Source organism: Chrysemys picta, chromosome 24 (assembly GCF_011386835.1).
Source record: "Chrysemys picta bellii isolate R12L10 chromosome 24, ASM1138683v2, whole genome shotgun sequence".
Classification (NCBI taxonomy): Eukaryota; Metazoa; Chordata; order Testudines; family Emydidae; genus Chrysemys; species Chrysemys picta.
The window spans coordinates 13,630,838-13,649,265 of NC_088814.1; the positions used below are offsets into that span (position 1 = coordinate 13,630,838).

At 42.8% G+C, this 18,428-nt stretch overlaps 2 protein-coding genes across 7 annotated transcripts in view; both read left to right on the forward strand.

The window, feature by feature from the left end:
• Window positions 1-18,428, forward strand: part of LOC135977338 (rho GTPase-activating protein gacV-like) — a 954,030-nt gene that overhangs the window by 744,099 nt on the left and 191,503 nt on the right. The gene's annotated exons all lie outside the window — the stretch shown is intronic.
• Window positions 1-18,428, forward strand: part of MEIOC (meiosis specific with coiled-coil domain) — a 29,855-nt gene that overhangs the window by 7,982 nt on the left and 3,445 nt on the right. For 2 of the 5 annotated variants that reach the window (XM_065577725.1, XM_065577723.1), the window contains exons 3-6: window positions 4,668-4,828; window positions 8,213-8,317; window positions 10,020-11,895; window positions 16,079-16,213. In XM_065577725.1, the coding sequence (XP_065433797.1) occupies window positions 4,668-4,828; window positions 8,213-8,317; window positions 10,020-11,895; window positions 16,079-16,213 (2,277 nt within the window). The remainder of the gene's footprint in view (window positions 1-4,667; window positions 4,829-8,212; window positions 8,318-10,019; window positions 11,896-16,078; window positions 16,214-18,428) is intronic. The other 3 variants (XM_065577726.1, XM_065577727.1, XM_065577724.1) reach the window with 3 other exon arrangements.

Genomic DNA, 18,428 nt, shown 5'->3' on the forward strand with positions numbered 1-18,428 from the left:
TTCTGCTACTAGAGCTCTCTGCAGGGGTGGAGTGAGAGTTAGCAGGGACTCTGCCGCCTCTCCTTCTTTGCACTTTGGGTGAGGTGGGTATGGGACTTGGTGGCGGGGGAGGGCGGTTAGAGATGGACTGCAGCGGGGCTCTGTCCTCCTGCCTCCGTTCCTGCAGAACATCCACAAGGCGCCGTAGCGTGTCTGTTTGCTCCCTCAGTAGTCCAAGCAGCGTTTGAGTCGCCTGCTGGTCTTCCTGCCGCCACCTCTCCTCCCGATCCATGTTTGCTTGGTGCATTTGGGTCAATTTCTCCCGCCACTGGGTCTGCTGTGCTGCCTGGGCTTGGGAACAGGCCATAAGTTCAGAGAACATGTCCTCCCGTGTCCTCTTCTTCCTACGCCTAATCCGCGCTAGCCTCTGGGAGTGTGATGCCAGGCTAGCTTCTGAGACAGTCGCAGATGGGGCTGTGGAAATGGGAAAAAGGGAGTGAATTCCTCAGAAAGATAAATGTAGTTGTGAACAAAGAACATAGTCTTTCTCTGTGAACAAGACCATGCACAGCACCTATCACATGCGCACTCAGCACAAGGACGAATTCTCGGCCTTCGCATTCAGTGCCTGGGGTCTTGCACAGCACATTTGAGAAGCGGGGCAGCACAACGGAATTTCTGTTGCAGGCAGACATGGTAAGCCGTAGACTTGTGGCAGTTTAAAACTTTTATATTACCACTGGCCTCATTTCACATTTAAAGCAATGTCAGTCCCTGCTGCCAGCAATCCGGCAAGCGGGAACTCTGCCCCTGTCCCACCCCCTCGCGGCTGTCCCCGGGAACGATCCCTTTCGGCTGCCCCTCTCCCGCCTCCACCGCGTGGCTGCAAACCAGCGGTTACAGTTCTGTAAAGGAACGAGCAAGCAGTCCCAACACTAACATTCCCCTACCTAATTCAAAGCAGGTCACCATGGGCGACATCACCCTGATGAGGATCTCTGAGAGCGAGAGAGAGAGAATGCTCCGGGAAAGCCTCCAAAGACCAGGGCCGTATGCCGCCCTGCTGTGCAGAGCAATGATTCCCGAGTACTTGATAGTCTCGTGGCGCGGCAACGTGTCATACTTCGGAGGACCCAATAAGGCCGCTCTCCCCAGGAACCTCATGCAACGGCTTTCCAATTACCTCCAGGAGAGCTTCATCGAGATGTCCCAGGAGGATTACTGCTCTATCCCCGCACATATAGACCGCATTTTACTGTAGCTGCAGTAGCAGGGAATAAACAGTAGAGCGGCTTGTGCTGGACAATCACGGAAAACCGGACATTGCTAGATTTTTTTTCAAAACTTGCACTGCCCATGACTAAACCGTTAAGCGCCTAGGGCACAGTAATCATGAACAACCCATTCTTTTAATTGTTAATATTCCTGTTCTGTTAAAAATAAATGTTTAGATGTTTACAACACTTACTGGCTGATCCTTCCCCAGATTCTGTGTCCGGGTTAACGGTTGGGGACGCTTCGTAGGGGATCTCTGTAAGGGTGATGAAGAGATCCTGGCTGTCGGGGAAATCAGCGTTGTGAGCGCTGCCGACTGCCTCGCCCTCCTCATCTCCTTCCTCATCTTCCCCGTCCCCTAACATGTCCGAGGAACCGGCCGTGGAGAGTATCCCATCCTCAGAGTCCACGGTCAGTGGTGGGGTAGTGGTGGCGGCCGCACCGAGGATGGAATGCAGTGCCTCATAGAAACGGGATGTCTGGGGATGGGATCCGGAGCGTCCGTTTGCCTCTTTGGTCTTCTGGTAGCCTTGTCTCAGCTCCTTGATTTTCACGCGGCACTGCGTTGCATCCCGGCTGTATCCTCTCTCTGACATGTCTTTTGAGATCTTCTCATAGATCTTTGCATTCCGTTTCTTGGAGCGCAGCTCAGAAAGCACGGACTCATCGCCCCACACAGCGATGAGATCCAAGACTTCCCGATCAGTCTATGCTGGGGCCCTCTTTCTATTCACAGACTGCACGGCCATCACTGCTGGAGAGCTCTGCATCGTTGCCAGTGCTTCTGTGATCGCCACGATGTCCAGACAGGAAATGAGATTCAAACTGGCCAGACAGGAAAAGGAATTCAAATTCAAATTTTCCCGGGGCTTTTCCTGTGTGGCTGGTCAGAGCATCCGAGCTCGTACTGCTGTCCAGAGCGTCAACAGAGTGGTGCACTGTGGGATAGCTCCCGGAGCTATTAGCGTCGATTTCCATCCACACCTAGCCTAATTCGACATGGCCATGTCGAATTTAGCGCTACTCCCCTCATCGGGGAGGAGTACAGAAGTCGAATTAAAGAGACCTCTATGTCGAACTAAATAGCATCGCAGTGTGGACGGGTGCAGGGTTAATTCGATGTAATGGCGCTAACTTCGACATAAACGCCTAGTGTAGACCAGGCCTTAGAGCTTGGCTGTAGACAATGGATCGTGTGGTGTGTCCTGGATGGTAGCTGGAGGCATGTAGGTAAGTGTAGCGGTCAGTAGGTTTCCGGTATAGGGTGGTATTTATGTGACCATCACTTATTAGCACAGTAGTGTCCAGGAAATGGACCGCTTGTGTGGATTGATCTAGGCTGAGGTTGATGGTGGGATGGAAATTATTGAAATCATGGTGAAATTCCTCAAGGGCTTCTTTTCCATGGGTCCAGATGATGAAGATGTCATCAATGTAGCGCAAGTAGAGTAGGGGCGTTAGGGGACGAGAGCTAAGGAAGCGTTGTTCTAAGTCAGCCATAAAAATGTTGGCATATTGTGGGGCCATGCGGGTACCCATAGCAGTGCCGCTGACTTGAAGGTATATATTGTCCCCAAATGTGAAATAGTTTGTGGGTGAGGACAAAATCACAAAGTTCAGCCACCAGGTTAGCTGTGACATTATCAGGGATACTGTTCCTGATAGCTTGTAGTCCATCTTTGTGTGGAATATTGGTGTAGAGGGCTTCTACGTCCATAGTGGCCAGGATGGTGTTTTCTGGAAGATCACCGATGGATTGTAGTTTCCTCAGGAAGTCAGTGGTGTCTCGAAGATAGCTGGGAGTGCTGGTAGCGTAGGGTCTGAGGAGAGAGTCTACATAACCAGACAAGCCTGATGTTAGGGTGCCAATGCCTGAGATGATGGGGCGTCCAGGATATCCAGGTTTATGGATCTTGGGTAGCAAATGGAATACCCCTGGTCGGGGTTCTAGGCATGTGTCTGTACAGATTTGTTCCTGTGCTTTGTCAGGGAGTTTTTTTAGCAGATGGTGATTTAGGTGTTGGAGGACCTACCAAATGAGATATCGGAGAAACAGTTTGAGAAGTAGGAGAACAAGAGAGGACAATCAAAAAAGGAAACAAAGAGCTCAAGGAGGAAGCTGTGATCAAAAGCAGTAAACAAGTCAGGAAGGGTGAGGTTAGAGTATAGCCCTTGATATTTGACCAGAAAAAGATAGAAACATTGATGAGGGCTATTTTGGTGAAGGAGAGAGAATAAAATCCAGACCGAGGGGAAACAGAATGAGGTTCCAACAGTGGTGGAAGAGAGGAACTTGAGGAAGACATTATAAATTGCTCTTTATTTAGCAGTGAAGCAAGATAGTGTGGTTGGAAAAGCAGGTGATTTCAAAGTTGGGGGGATTTATTGTAGCTTAATCTTTTAAAATAGACGTTCTTTTTCTTTTCCAGATAGTTCTCTGCATTCTTTGGAAATATTTACACCAGCTGTCTTTTGTCTTTCAGTTAGTTCCATGCCCCCCTTAATAATGTTGTCTAAAAGAGTCTTAGATTCAAGATTTAAGTCATAGATTCCAAGACCGGAAGGGACCATTGTAGTCTGATTTCCTACAGGCCATAGAACTCCAAAATAATTCCTCGAGTATATTTTTTAGAAAAACATCCAATCTTGATTTTAAAATTCAGTGATGAAGAATCTATCACACCCCTTGGTAAATTAGTTCAGAATCTCAGTACTCACTATTAAAAAGTTATGCCTTATTTCTAGTCTGAATTTGTCTAGCTTCAACTTCCAACCATTGGATAAGGTGTGAGGTCAGCTGGTATAGTACCTATAAACATATGTAGTGTAAAGGAATGTGCAGGTATTTTGGGCCCCAAATGTAGCCTGTTTATCCAAATAAATTTTACAAAACCTTTTTGTTTTCATATATTAAGAAAATTCTGTGAAAACATGTTTGTTTTTTTAATGTAAAGATTTGTCTGCAGTGTTTGCAACCAGAACATTGAAGCATCCCCCTACTGTAGGAGAACCATAAACTGAAACTTACTGGAACGAATTCCATTGTCCAGCACTATATGGAATTAGTTATACCTGTAAAATTCTCAGTTTTAATAATTTATTAGCAAAACAGGTAAATAACTTATTGATTGAATCCCAATAATAAGACACTGAGTCTTTGAGCTGGCAAAGAGTGAATTTCACTCTGCTGTGTGAAAATGTGCTGAGCTATGGTCAATGTCATTTAATTGTTATAGAATAATTTCCTGTTGTTGTCCTTAGTGTCAGTTTTATAAACTAATTGCCCTGTTCACTGTTCATAATCTCACCCTTGCCCCCCAAGCATGAACCCAGTTGCAGCATTGTACAGTGAAATAAATTACAAGTTTATATGTTTTATATTAATCTGTTATTTTATTGCATTTAAAATACAGAATGAAGACAATATAGACCTAAATCAAACATACAGTTCTTCACTTTCTACGTCGTCAGAATATTCAACTTCTGTTGACTCTTCTCTCTTATATGCACCATGGTCTACATATGGAGATGATATTAAACAATCTGCTGTTTCTCAGATTAGTGTAAAGAACAGGTATGTTATTTTAATAAGTCATCCTAGAAGAATGAGCATCTACTTCTTAAAGGGAATATTTTTTGTCTGATTTAGGGTAAAACTTTCGAAGGGACCTTGTCACGCTGTCTGGAGTGGCTCACTACTGTGAGCGCCTATCTCAGGGCAGCCTGTCAGAAAACAAGAGCAGACACCCCAAACTGGTGGTATAGTCTATTATATTTCACCAAGTCAGTAAAAAATGTGAACTGGATCACTATACTAGTCTTACCATGGAGTCAATGATAGTCCCCTTAGACTCTCCAGCCTTTCTTGTCATCCAGACAAACTGAATTTAGTGGTGATAGTTACATAAACCAAAAATCATACCACATCACGTTTCTCCCAGTCGCAAAGCACCAGTCACTTACACCCAGATCCATTGATACTCCAGATCTTACACCAAAGACAACACTGCCAGCCAATTTTATAGTAAACTAACTATTGGTTTATTAGCTAAGAAAAAAGAATGAATTATTGAGAAGTTAAAGCAGATAATATATCAGGGGTCGGCAACCTTTCAGAAGTGGGGTGCCGAGTCTTCATTTATTCACTCTAACTAAGGTTTCGCGTGCCAGTAATACTTTGAATGTTTTTAGAAGGTCTCTTTCTATAAGTCTATAATATATAACTAAACTATTGTTGTATGTAAAGTAAATAAGGTTTTAAAATGTTTAAGCTTCATTTAAAATTAAATTAAAATGCAGAGCCCCCCGGACCAGTGGCCAGGACCCAGGCAGTGTGAGTGCCACTGAAAATCAGCTCGCGTGCCGCCTTTGGCACGCGTGCCATAGGTTGCCTACCCCTGTAATATATAATAACACGTGAGTCAACGTTTGTAAATCCAAAATGATAGCATAGATGTAGTAATCTGCCAGTTTCCCAAAAATCTTTTCAGGGCTACCCAAAATAACTCTGGGGATCTCCATCTTCATGTTCAGTTATTCTGCCCTCTTAGAATCCAAACAGTCCAGAATTGAAGGATCTTCCTTTGAATCAGTACTTATAGCTTCTTCTCCAGACAACAATCTGATAAGTGTTTTTACTCACACAATGGCCACTTGCTTTGTAATTAGCATTTCCAGTTACAGTGCTTCATTAGCATTTCACAAGATTTCTTTGAGTAATTTAGCAACAAAGAGTCCTGTGGCACCTTATAGACTAACAGATGTATCGTAGCATAAGCTTTCGTGGGTGAATATCCACTTTGTCAGACGCATGTAAGGGAAATTTCCAGAGGCAGGTATACCCACTTCGTCAGATGCATGTAATGGGGAAATTTCCATTACAAATTTCCATTACTGCATCTTTGGGCACCTAAATATCTGTGAAAATGTGGCCCTTAGGAACTTAGGCCCAGAACAAGGTGCCTCTTTAGGCACTAAGTCCACCATTCAGATGCCATCTAATCCTGTAGGCATTTAAATTTTTGCAAAGTGGCATTGTCAAAGCTGTCTAAGCCCTGACACCACCCCTCAGTTAATAAGCAACTCTGAGCCCTAGCTCAAGTCGAAGCCCTGAGGCAGGGTTATCAAACTAGGCAGGGGATTACCTGTCCACCAGTGGAGCCAGATTCTGTAGGCCTGCTCTGAACTAGAGGTCTGCTCAGGCCCAATTTGAGAACCCAGCCCAAGAGTGTCGAGTCATTTTTGGACCTGACCCAGACCCTAGTCAGTTCCGCTGCCTCCTGCCCATAGGTCAGCATTGGCTGTGTGCCCTGCTGCCTTGTTGCACGTGTGTGCTGCTGAGTGAGAGCTGTCTGTGTGCCCTGCCAGCTACTTCCACCTTGCCATACCTGCGTGTAGTGGAGTGAGAGGCACTGGGACTCCTCAGCTCAGCACAATTCACAGCAAATATACACACCTCAGTGAGATGGTGGCAACCAGCATGACTGGTGTACACAGCTGCCTCCACAACAACCCCACGGGCTTAAGGAAGAGAGCTGACCCAAGTCTAAGAGGGTCCAGTTGTTTTCCTACCCAACTTGTAATCAGGTCCCATCAGGTTGCAGGGCTCTACTTTGAATAGTTCTAAGTTCTGATACCTGTCAGACATTCTAGCAAGAGGGCCATTAGGGGGGTGAGCAGCACAGTACATAGGGCAAGTGTAAGAGGTATCAGGTGTGAGCAGGAGGTGGAGGAGGGAGAGAGAGAGAGATGTTGTTTCAACTGCTAGCATAGGTGGTGGGTATAATAGGCCAGGGCAGGATGCTGGTTGCAGGTTGGGCGGGGGGGGGGGGGAGTTTTTGCTTATTATTATGCTCCATGCAGGTTCCAGGGCAACTGAGGAGGTGGTATCTGCTATTCAGTGTCCTGGGTTCATCAGTAATCTCCCTGGACTCTAGGGAGATTGTTGATAAACCCGGGAAGCTGAGTAACACACACACCTCCTCAGCTCCCCTGGAACCTGCATGGCGCATATCAAATACTCAGGGTCTTCTTCCGGAAGAGAGAAGAAACGAGCTTTTCCCACGGGGCAGTTTGGGGTCTGGGGAGGCACGGTGCAGCTGGGGGTGGGAGGCAGGAGGCTCGGGGCTCCAGCTGGCCCAGTGCTCCTCTGGCTGAAGTGGGGTGTCTCGGGACTCCGGCTGCAGTAGGGTTGGGGGGGAGGGGGCAGAGCCGGGGGCTAGCCTCCCCAAAGGGGGGCTCTACCCACGACTGCTAGGGCATGGGCTACCTAAGCAGCTGACCTTGCTTAGCTGCCTAAATCCAGAAGTCTGTTCACAGTTGAGGGTCTCAAGCCAGAGGTTGATGCCTCCATCCACTTATCAGCCATGCGCACCAGTTCAGTGCCTAAGCCCCTCTTCTCTCCCTGTCCCTCTCCTTGGCATTTCACTCCTGGCTATCTTAGGTGTCTCCCTGCTTAGCTTGCTGGCTTCTGAGGAGCCTTTCCTTTAGGTATCTAAATTAATACAATACAAAGCATGGGGTGCCTGAATACCTAGATCTGAGCTGAGAGACTGTATTGGCAAAAAGTACTTTTACACACGCAACTGTTTGTAATTGTAAAAAAAAAAAAAAAAAAAGACCGATATCGATAGACCTCTTAGTTTGGTTTTTTTTAATGTAGGACAGTTTGTTTTTGCACACTGAGCCCAATATTGTAAAGTGTTGAGTAACCTCAATTCCGTTGAAGTCATTGAGTTGAAGGTGTTCAGCAAGTTTCAGGAGCAGGCCCTATGTCAGTACACCCTATTTTTGCTCTACACAAGATAGATTAATTTGATTTACAAACCAATTTTAGAATAAAGGAACATAAAGACTGTAAAATGAGTAGTCTCTGGTGGCCATATTTGAGATTTTCATTGAGCCTTTTAAAGAGAGAATTCAAAGGAGGTAATTATCCAAATGTTTATTTTTTTTTCAGGATTCAAACTGAGAGAAATGATTACGGCAGTGAAACAGACTTATATGGACTTGTATCTAACATCTTGGAAGAACAAGATAAATCACAGCCATATTTTGCTGAGGGGTTAGTATATTGCTGTACATGGACTACTAATCTTCTCCCTCCCCTTGCAGAAGCGTTTCCCTTTCTTTTTCAGTTTGCTTGTTTCAGTAGCCATTTCTGCATTTACTGGTCCCGGAGGGAAGCTTGCAACTTCTGCAACCCATTTCAAACCCTACTAAAAGATGGGTGAGCTTACTAAAAGCGATACTCATTTTTGACCAGCTATTCAAATACTCCTTTTAGATTTTCACTTTCTTTGTAGCAAGTGCTGTAAATACCAATTCCTCTTCATGGCATTCTGGAAATGTCTTATGCAAATATTATAACCATGTCCCATTGAATCCTGCAGCCTTGTGCTAATTTCCTACACCAGAATTGATTTAAATTCAAGGTTAGAATTTTTTTTTTTTTTTCAGTTAAATTAAATGCTCAAAACAAGCAAGTATAATTTTTTATTTTGCTTTTTCAATAAATTTCATTAATATTTGAAAAGATGGGGAAAAATCCTACATGCAAACTGTAGAGCATAAAATATTCCTTTTAGTACTACCTATGCAGAATTTGGTAATTACCTAGCTTTCCAATTAATGCTTCATAGATAGAATAAGGTTAGAAGAGACCATTATGATCATCTAGTCTGTCTAAGGCCCCCATTTGAGCGCCTCACAATCTTTAAAGTATTTATCCTTGGCGAACTGCTGTGAAAGACATATTATTCCCATGTTACAGATGGGGGAACTGAGGCTCAGTGAGACTCAATGACTTGCCAAAGGGCACACAGGACATCTGTGGTTGAGCAGGAAATTGAACACAGATCTCCAGAGTCCTAGACTAGCATCTGAACCACTGCACCATCCTTCCTCTCTGATCTGCATAACAGAGGCCAAAGAATTTTACCCAGTGATTCCTGCATCTAGCTCAATGATGTTTGGTTAAACCTAAGCATATCTTAGAATGAGATTCAACCTTGATTGAAAGACCTCCAAGTGAAGAATTTACATAAAATACAATTAGAAATGGAGCTCTCTTTTCAGTGTCAATTTTGTGGTCTTTCTACATGGTTTAATGATTTTTAGGTGTAATTCTAATCTTTACAGTCTGCTTATTACTTTACTGATAAGTCCTTCATTTTTTTTCTCTGTGTTACTCCACATAAGCAGCCAAAGTTAGTGAGCTGGCACATTCATATTCCTTCATTTATGCTCAGTGGTTTGATTTGCCTGCAGGAGACAGTGAGATAATGTAAAGCACAAGCACTCCTGAAGATGTAATCAAGATAGTACAGAGAAGCCTTATGATCTGAGTACCAAAAGGTGGATTTGGGGGTATGGTGGTGGTTTGGGAGTTATTTTGCAAGTTAAAATAAATACAATGGTCATGGAGTATCAGGATCTGTGAGTGCTATATTTCCATTTGAGCAGTGTCAGATGGCAAATCTTTCTCCAGTGTGATATATGTATATATTGCTGCATAGACACAACCTAGCCCTTTGATGGAATTGTGCACCAGTTGGAAGCAGCCCTTCAGTTTAAAGGGAATGTTGAGTAGATGATAAAAGAAAGATGATGGTCATGATAGTATATTGGGATATGGAATGTATAAAATACAGGGGAAATGGTGGGGGATCTAAGGGAAGAAGAGAGATGATCTCTCTCTTTCCTCTGCTCCCTGGGAGGAATACCAAGGACAGAACTGTAAATACATGCTTGTTTACCTCTTCTAGGACCTGCTCCTCAAATTTAAAGTCAGTATGGCCTGTGAACACAACTAGATTTGCAGACCACCATGACCTGTTGTCGGAATCAAAAAGGCCTGTAGTTGCAGCTGTCTCTCAACAGGTTTTTTATACTGGTGAATCCATATCTGCTGCTGAAAAACCATGCTTGCACAGTGGCAATCTAGCATCACAACAGAAAATAGATGAACTTTATCATGGGTTTACTAGTATGGACCTGGAAGAGCAATGGTTGTACCCTTCTAGGAATGATCATGCCAGCTGTTACAACATGCAGACCAATGAGAATGCTAAAACACCTCCCTTACAAAGCTATTCATATATCAAAAACTCTTTTATACCACAAACGGGTTTTTCAGAAGTAATAAAAGAATCAGGAGCAGATACTTATTCATATGGAAGAGATAAAGTGTGTGCCAAAGGGCCTGAAGTGCAGTTACACCAAAAGCGGGCAGAAATGTTTCTTCCACAACTTAACAGATACAGTGAAAATGCAGATTATTGTAGATACCCAGAATATTCTCATCCCAGTAAAGCAAAGCATAATAAAAGTACAAACTTCAGTGTCCAAGATAGTAAAACATTAACAAATGGAATACCTGAAGCACCAGCTGTGGATACAGATACCTACACTAAATTATTTCAAGTTAAACCAGCAATTCAGAAAAAAATTGAAGATACAATTCCAGATCAGCAGAACTTTACATTTTCTAAAACTACAGGACTCTTGTCAGAAAAGCAGTTTGGAAATGAACCATCATTTACCACTGACTTTGGTTTAAAATCTGAGTATGGACTAAAATCTCATGCAGCTTGTCCAGGAAGTAGTGATTTTGCAAATGCCACCGAAAAACAACTCTTTTCCAAATCTGATTCCCAGAATTCTGAATATTTTAAATCACTTACCTTATTATCAAACTCAGCAACCACGTCAGCAGGCACTAGTGTAAGGCCAACTTGGATGAATATTCAAACTAAAAACAATACTTCTGTCCTGTACCAGAATCCAAGCACCTTGATGAAGTTGAGTAACCATCTGTCTGCTACTCCAAAAGGTTCCAATAATTCTAATGATTTTTCTCAATTGTCATCTTCAAATTTAACTTTAAATGGTAACTTGTTTCAGAAATTCTGCCAAGAAAATCCTTCAGCATTTTCTAGTTTTGATTTCAGTTATAATACTGCAGAACGAATTCAGCCTGCTAATCGTATGGAAAGACTAACTAAGACTGGAGAAGAGAGTCTCTTTGAATCAGTTACTGATAAAAAAATTAAGCAGTCAAATGGTTTTTGTGAGAACTATTCAGCTCAACAATATGGGATCACTGAAAATTTGAACAAACACAACTTCCAAGCTAAGCCACAAAGTGGACATTATGATCCTGAGGAAGGACAAAAACATCTAGATGGATTGCCACAGAACACATACCAGGATCTGTTGGAGTCTCATGGTCACTTTAATAGCCACAGACAGGGAAGTGGAGACAGCAATATTGTCAATAGTCGTGTAAATCGCACACAGGCTTCCTGCTTTTCAAACAATTATATGATGGGAGATTTAAGACGCAATCATAACTTTCAGCAACTTGGTTCTAATGGGTTTCCCTTGCGATCCACTCATCCATTTGGCCATTCAGTTGTTCCCCCGATGGATTCCTATGATTTGTTTTCTTATGATGATTTAAGTAATTTATATCCTTATTTTAATGAAATGATGTATGGTGATGGTTCTTTCTCTGGTTTTGTACCAACATTTGGCTTTCAAAGACCAATTAAAACTCGTAGTGGGCCTGCCAGTGAACTTCATATTAGACTGGAAGAATGTTATGAACAATGGAGAGCATTGGAAAAGGAAAGAAAAAAGGTAATAACCAGAGTTATTTATACAAAAGAGTTCCATTATACTATGACATGACAATCTCTATGTTCTGTAGATAGCAAATTTAAATCTAGACGGTTCTTACTGTGTTAAGGTTTGAAAGTGATGAAGTCCTAAAATGGGGGTTTAGGGAGGAAATTCGCTTTTTCTGCAAAGTGGACTGAAAACAGGAAATACAAAGTTAAATCTTGATATCTGTGATTATGTGCATTGCCTGCAGCTTCACAGTTAAACTTTAATTGAGTTTTGCACCTAAAGCAGCGGTTCAACTTCTCTTACATTATATTTTTCATATATATCTTCACCAAAACTGCAGCTTTTACTGTTTGAGTGTACAGTGAATTTCCAGAGAATTTACAAGTATTTCCATTAATTCGGTTAGGAGTTAATTTTAAAATTGATCCTTTAAGAAATTTAACAACCGGTGTCAAACTTTTTTTAACCCCTAACGATCTTTATAATGGAATAGCAGACTCTTCAAACTTCTCTTACAGTTAAACTCACTGGAATCTTGGGCACAAGCTGTATTTGAGGACTTATTTAGAATTACAAGTAATTTTTTGTCATTTTTCATAAATGAAATTTTGCCCTTTAGCAAAGGCTGAAGAATAACGTTCTTCTACAGAGAAGTCCGTAAAGATCTGCCTTCTTTCTAAGGGTATGCCTACACAGCATTTAGCTGTGCAGACAGCACTTTGAAGTTATGGCTCAGTCTGGAGCTCAGGCTCTGAAGCCCAGCCTCAGCAGGGGGCTGGGCTTCAGAGCCAGAGTGCCAGCCTGAGCCATAACTTAAAAGTGCTGTCTACACAGCTATATTTAGAGTGCTAATGCAAGCCCCTGTAGCCTGAACCTGTCGAGCTGGGCTGGGAGACTCACTCTTGCATGCTCCAAAATGCTGTGTCGACATACCCATAATGGCTGCCATTTCCAGTTGTTCTCAGTGGGATTGAAGCCACAGGCTGTCCCTAGAAAATATGAAACTTTCTCAGTTAAACTTGTTGCTCTTCACCATCTGACACCATAGGGAGCCTTCCATTAGGGAAGTTTAGCTAATGGGAAACAATGGGCCTCTGGCCCTGTTGAAAGAGCAGTTCTTCCTGAGTTTTTGTAAGGAAACTCCAGTCTCTACTGAAAGAGAAACTCTTACGAAAAATATTGATTAAAATTACCATTAATCCCAAATATTTATTTTCAAAATCTCATTGTTGCACCAGTTTTGCTAAAGGGCAGGAGGGAGGAGGAACTTGTGTGTGTGTGTGTATGTATGTATGTATGTATGTATGTGAGAGGGAGAGAAACAGACAGAGGGAGCAGTGTGTCTGTGCAGAGGGGGAATGCTGAAAGTGCAGGAGGAAGAGGGAAACTAAGTTTGTGTGTCTGCAGAGCAGTATAGTGAGGCTCAAGAGAGAGGGAGAATTTGGTGAAACAAAGCAATTGTAAACCTAGCTTATCTGGCCAGTATGCTCTGGCTGCATTGTGCTGCTCCAGAGCGGCATAAAATGGCCACAGTGTATTGGTGAATCTGGTCATAAAAGTTAAAAACAACAACAACTTGGTTTGAAAAATTTCATATTTTCAAATCATTAAAATATCACATGGTAATGTTCTCCCTGAGTGTTTTGTTTAATATTCATATATGAAATTTTGAAGTAAAAAAATAAGGAAATTCCAGACAAAAATTGTTAAAATGGAATTAAGATTGAGAATACATACAATTAATTCTAGATAAAGTACATTGCAGGGATGTTGTTATCCAGAAACCAACCATTGTTAACCCAGGAAATTTGAGGCAAGGTTTAAACTTTAAAAAATCCAAACAGGAAATGCAGTTACTCTGTCCTATCATGACACCATTAATTTAATCTGGGACCACAAACATTAAAATCCCTTAATCTTACAGGTATTTCATGGTACCTCTACAAAGAAGAGTTAAGAAAGTGCTCTAATTCTGCACTTTTGTACCTTAATTTTAGGTTTCTTATAAGTTTAACCATACTTCTTGAATTTCTTTGTTTAAAAACACTTGATTTGGAGATAATTGCAACATCCCTGTAATGTATTTTATCTGAAATTACTGATATGTACTCTAACCTTAGCTCTAGCTTGAAGTAGTTATTTTTGTCTGGAAATTAATTTAATCAATATTAAAATATACATGAATCAGCCATATCCATTCTATCAAAAGCAAGTGCAGTTATGAAAATGGGTTCTTGATACTGTGATGCATACTGTTGGCAAAACTGGTGTCCAGTGCTCATAGTTTGAGGATACAAATTTTACAGCGAGAGCTAGATCCACAAAGGGATTTTGACATCTAAGTCCAAAGTTTAGATCCTCAAAACCCAGCTCAGTTACTGCCTCACCATGTAGGTGCCTACATTTCTGCCCGTAAAGTTCCCCGGCATATTGAGACAGAGAATGACTCACTGTCTCTACAGCCCAGTGTTCAGGGCGGTCACCTGGGAGATCCAGATTCCAGTCCCTGCTCCTATGAATATTTAAGTATTTTATACAACGTGGAACAGTTTTAAAGGGAGAGATTGAGAGGGCCTACCTCAGAATAGCCTATAGTCTGGTGGTCAGGGCACTCTCACCTAGGAGGTGGGAGACCTGGGTTCAAGTTCAGATTTTGGAATTAAGCAGAGTGGGGACTTGAAGCTGGGTTTCCAACATTCTGGAGGAGTGCCCTAACTATTAGACTATAAAATGGGGCATGACAACAGTCACCTTCTCCTCACTCTTTTTGGGAGAAAGGGCTGACCTATCTTAGGCGTCTAACTCAGGAGAGCATTAGGTACCACACTAGAGTTAGGTACCTAACTCCCTTTGAGGGGGAAGCCAAGGCCCCCACCTCTCTCCTTGGCATTTCCTGCTGGCTATCTTAGGCAGCTCGCCGATCAGCTTGCTGTCTTCTGTGAATCCCAAATTAAACTAAATTGGGAGGAGTGGTAGATATGCTGAAGAGTAGGGATAGGATACAGGGGGACCTAGACAAATTAGGGGATTGGGCCAAAAGAAATCTGATGAGGTTCAACAAGGAAAAGTGCAGACTAGGGACCGAGTGGCTAGGCAGCAGTTCTGCAGAAAAGGACCTAGAGGTTACCATGGATGAGAAGCTGGATACGAGTCAACAGTGTGCCCTTGTTGCCAAGAAGGCTAACGGCATTTTGGGCTGTATAAGTAGGAGCATTGCAGATCGAGGGACGTGATCATTCCCCTCTATTCGGCATTGGTGAGGCCTCATCTGGAGTACTGTGTCCAGGTTTGGGCCCCACACTACAAGAAGGGTGTGGAAAAATTGGAAAGAGTCCAGCAGAGGGCAACAAAATGATTAGAGGGTTGGAGCACATGATTTATGAGGAGAGGCTGAGGGAACCGGATTATTCAATCTGCAGAAGAGAAGAATGAGGGGGGATTTGATAGCTGCTTTCAACTACCTGAACGGCGATTCCGAAGAGGATGGATCTAGTCTGCTTTCAGTGGTAGTAGATGACAGAACGAGGGGAGGGATAGCTCAGTGGTTTGAGCATTGGCCTGCTAAACCCAGGGTTTGAGTTCAATCCTTGAGGGGGCCATTTAGGGATGTGGAGCAAAAATCTGTCTGGGGATTGGTCCTGCTTTGAGCAGGGGATTGGACTAGATGGTCTCCTGAGGTCCCTTCCAACCCTGATATTCTATGAGTCAATCTTAGGGATTTAATTCCCTATGCATTGTTCAGGGAGCCCAGGTGTCTATCTCAGAGCTAGGCAACTAGGCACCTAAATGTTAGAGATTGCAATCCTGAGTCCTCTTTGTGGAACTAGCCCTAAATACTTAGTTTAAATACAGTCATTCTAGAAGCTCCTTTGAAGTGGATGGGCAGCTTAGTCTTTTTAAATGACAGAGGATTGCCAAATCCACTTTGGGAGCTAGTGATCTGGTGTTAAGTGTCTGCTCAATGACCAGACTGAATGCTAGCCCAAACTAGGAGTTTTCAAGCCACATGATTTCTACAACTATATGCATTTCAGCCCCTACTTTTTTTTTTTTAAGAATTTTTAGGAGAAAAGCTTCCTGGGGGAAAGATACCACTCTTACAATCTGATAGTTTATTATTGTTCACTATAAGAATAATTAGACAACACACTTCATTAATATCACAAGAAAACTAAGTCATATTTTTTCTCAGACTGAATCTGCTCTTGCCAAGAACTACCCAGGGAAAAAGGTTTCCAGTACTAACAACACTCCAATTCCAAGGTTGACATCAAACCCATCAAGAGTTGATCGCTTAATTGTGGATCAGCTACGTGAACAAGCCAGAGTGAGTTGACTAGTAATACATAATTTTATGCCATTTAGATTACTTATATACTTGTCATAAGTGGAAGCAGAGCCGGCTTTAGGAAGTGCAGGGCCCGATTCGAACAGTTTTGACGGGGCCCCGGCAGGGATGACTGAGGGAAAAAAAAAAAAAAAAACGTAAAAAAACATGTGGGGCTTGTACTCACCGGGCGGCACTCGTAGTCTTCGGCAGTTTGTCCTTCACTCGCTCCCGGTCTTTGGTGGCACCGAAGGACCTGCTGCCGAAGGGCTGCCGAAGACCCAGAGCGAGTGAAGGACCTGCCGCTGAAGTGCCGCCGAAGACCCAGAGCGCTGCCGGGTGAGTAAAAATTAAAAAGGAGCCTCTAGCCAGGGAAGGGATTCTCGGCCACCCCTGTGGCCCTGACCGGTGGCCCTGCCACTGGGCGCGGGGCCCGATTCGGGGGAATTGGTGGAATTGGCCTAAAGCCGGCCCTGAGTGGAAGTCCTCATGAAACATGTATTCTTTACAATTAAGTAAAGTTAGAAAGGATATCTTGAAATGAACTCAAACTACAGAACTCATAAACATATAAACTTAAGAAGCGGCAACACTGCTGTTCTCCTGTCCCTTTGAATTATTACTGTAGAATGGTTCCCACCGTCCCTAGCAACTGATTTTATTTACCCTTTGTGTGAAGGTGTTCTCCCCCAGTTCCTTAACATAAATGTGAGGAAGGTAGGCTTAATTTATGTTCTAGTTTTTGACTCTCCCATCGCCCGCCTACCACTGTAAGTTCTGTCACCTATATGAATACCTTTCATAATTTTAGGTCTCTTTAGATTAATCATTACAAAAAAGCCCAAATCCTTTAATATCTAGCATAACTTAGATTCTTCAGGTTTGGTATCATTGTCTTGTACTACATCCTTTCCCAAAGACGGCCAGTGTAGCACACAGCATTCCAATTTAAGTCTGAATCCTACTGGAATGGTATCACCCTTTTTTCATACTTTATTCTGCTAATGAAACTTAGTACTGTGTTTACTATTTTTACTTCTGTTGTGTAATGGGATTATTAGAAAATGTTAATGGACTAGATAACTGCCATAGCCAAATGTTCTCCTTTTCTTTATTTCAAGAAGTAAAACTGATTTTGAAGTATGCTATCACCATTTTACAGTTTCATACCCCAGAGTTGTTTAGAATAGTACAACTCAATTCACTTGACATAACACTGTAGTTTCCAGTGGGGTGGAACATGATGCATCTATTTATAGACAGATTTACAGGCCAACTGCCCAACAATTTGGGATATGAAGGGAATTAAATAGAGGAGAAGTATAGGTGGACCGCATGTAAATGCCTAGCTTGGGACTTTGCTAGGACACCAGGATCAATAAGTAGAAGTCAGCCATCCTACAGTCTGGTTGGGTTGCTCATGTTTCGTTTAGCAGGTTCACTTCTTGTTTTGAACTGCAGAAAGTCATTAGAAAATAAGCTCAAATACTTAAAATAACAAACTGCGTGATGCTTACAGGTTTCATATATGTGTGAACGACGATTTAAAATACAGTGGTTGTGATGGAATAAGGGATAAGAACATTTGTAGAGGGTTGAGAGGCTGAAAAATCATTGAATAAGAATAATAGATGCTGAAGGGATAGGCAGATGTACTGCGGCTGGTGAGTGGACAGGGATTGAACCAGGGGCATCGGAAGCTTCCTAACAATGGGGGGGCCACCGGTGCCCGAACTGTGGCCTCACCACCCTTGCGCCACCTCGAGGCCCTGCAACTTCTCCCCGAGCCCTCACACTGCCTCTTCCCCTGAGATCCCACATCGCTCGTCCTTATGGCAAGTAAAAAGTGAGGGGACCCTGGCCCTCGCTGTTCTGGCGCCTCTGGATTGAACGTAGCTGAGAATTGAGGGCAAGCAGTGTATAATTGATAGTGACTGGTTGGAAGGACTGCAGGCAATGGTTTGTCGTTTTTTTTTTTTTTTTTTAAATTAACTAATAAGATGCATGTTTCCCCCACTCCCTTACGATTATGTGTTCTTGTTTTTTTAGATTGAGCTTTTATGCGGTAGGGACCAGGACTCCTGTGTTTGGAAAATACTTAACATGTAATAGGTGGTACCAAAATTGAAATAATAAAGGAAGGGTATTGGCGCTTTTTTTTTTTTTTTTTTTTTTTTAAGGAGAATGCTATTTACTCTCAGACTTGCTCATCTGT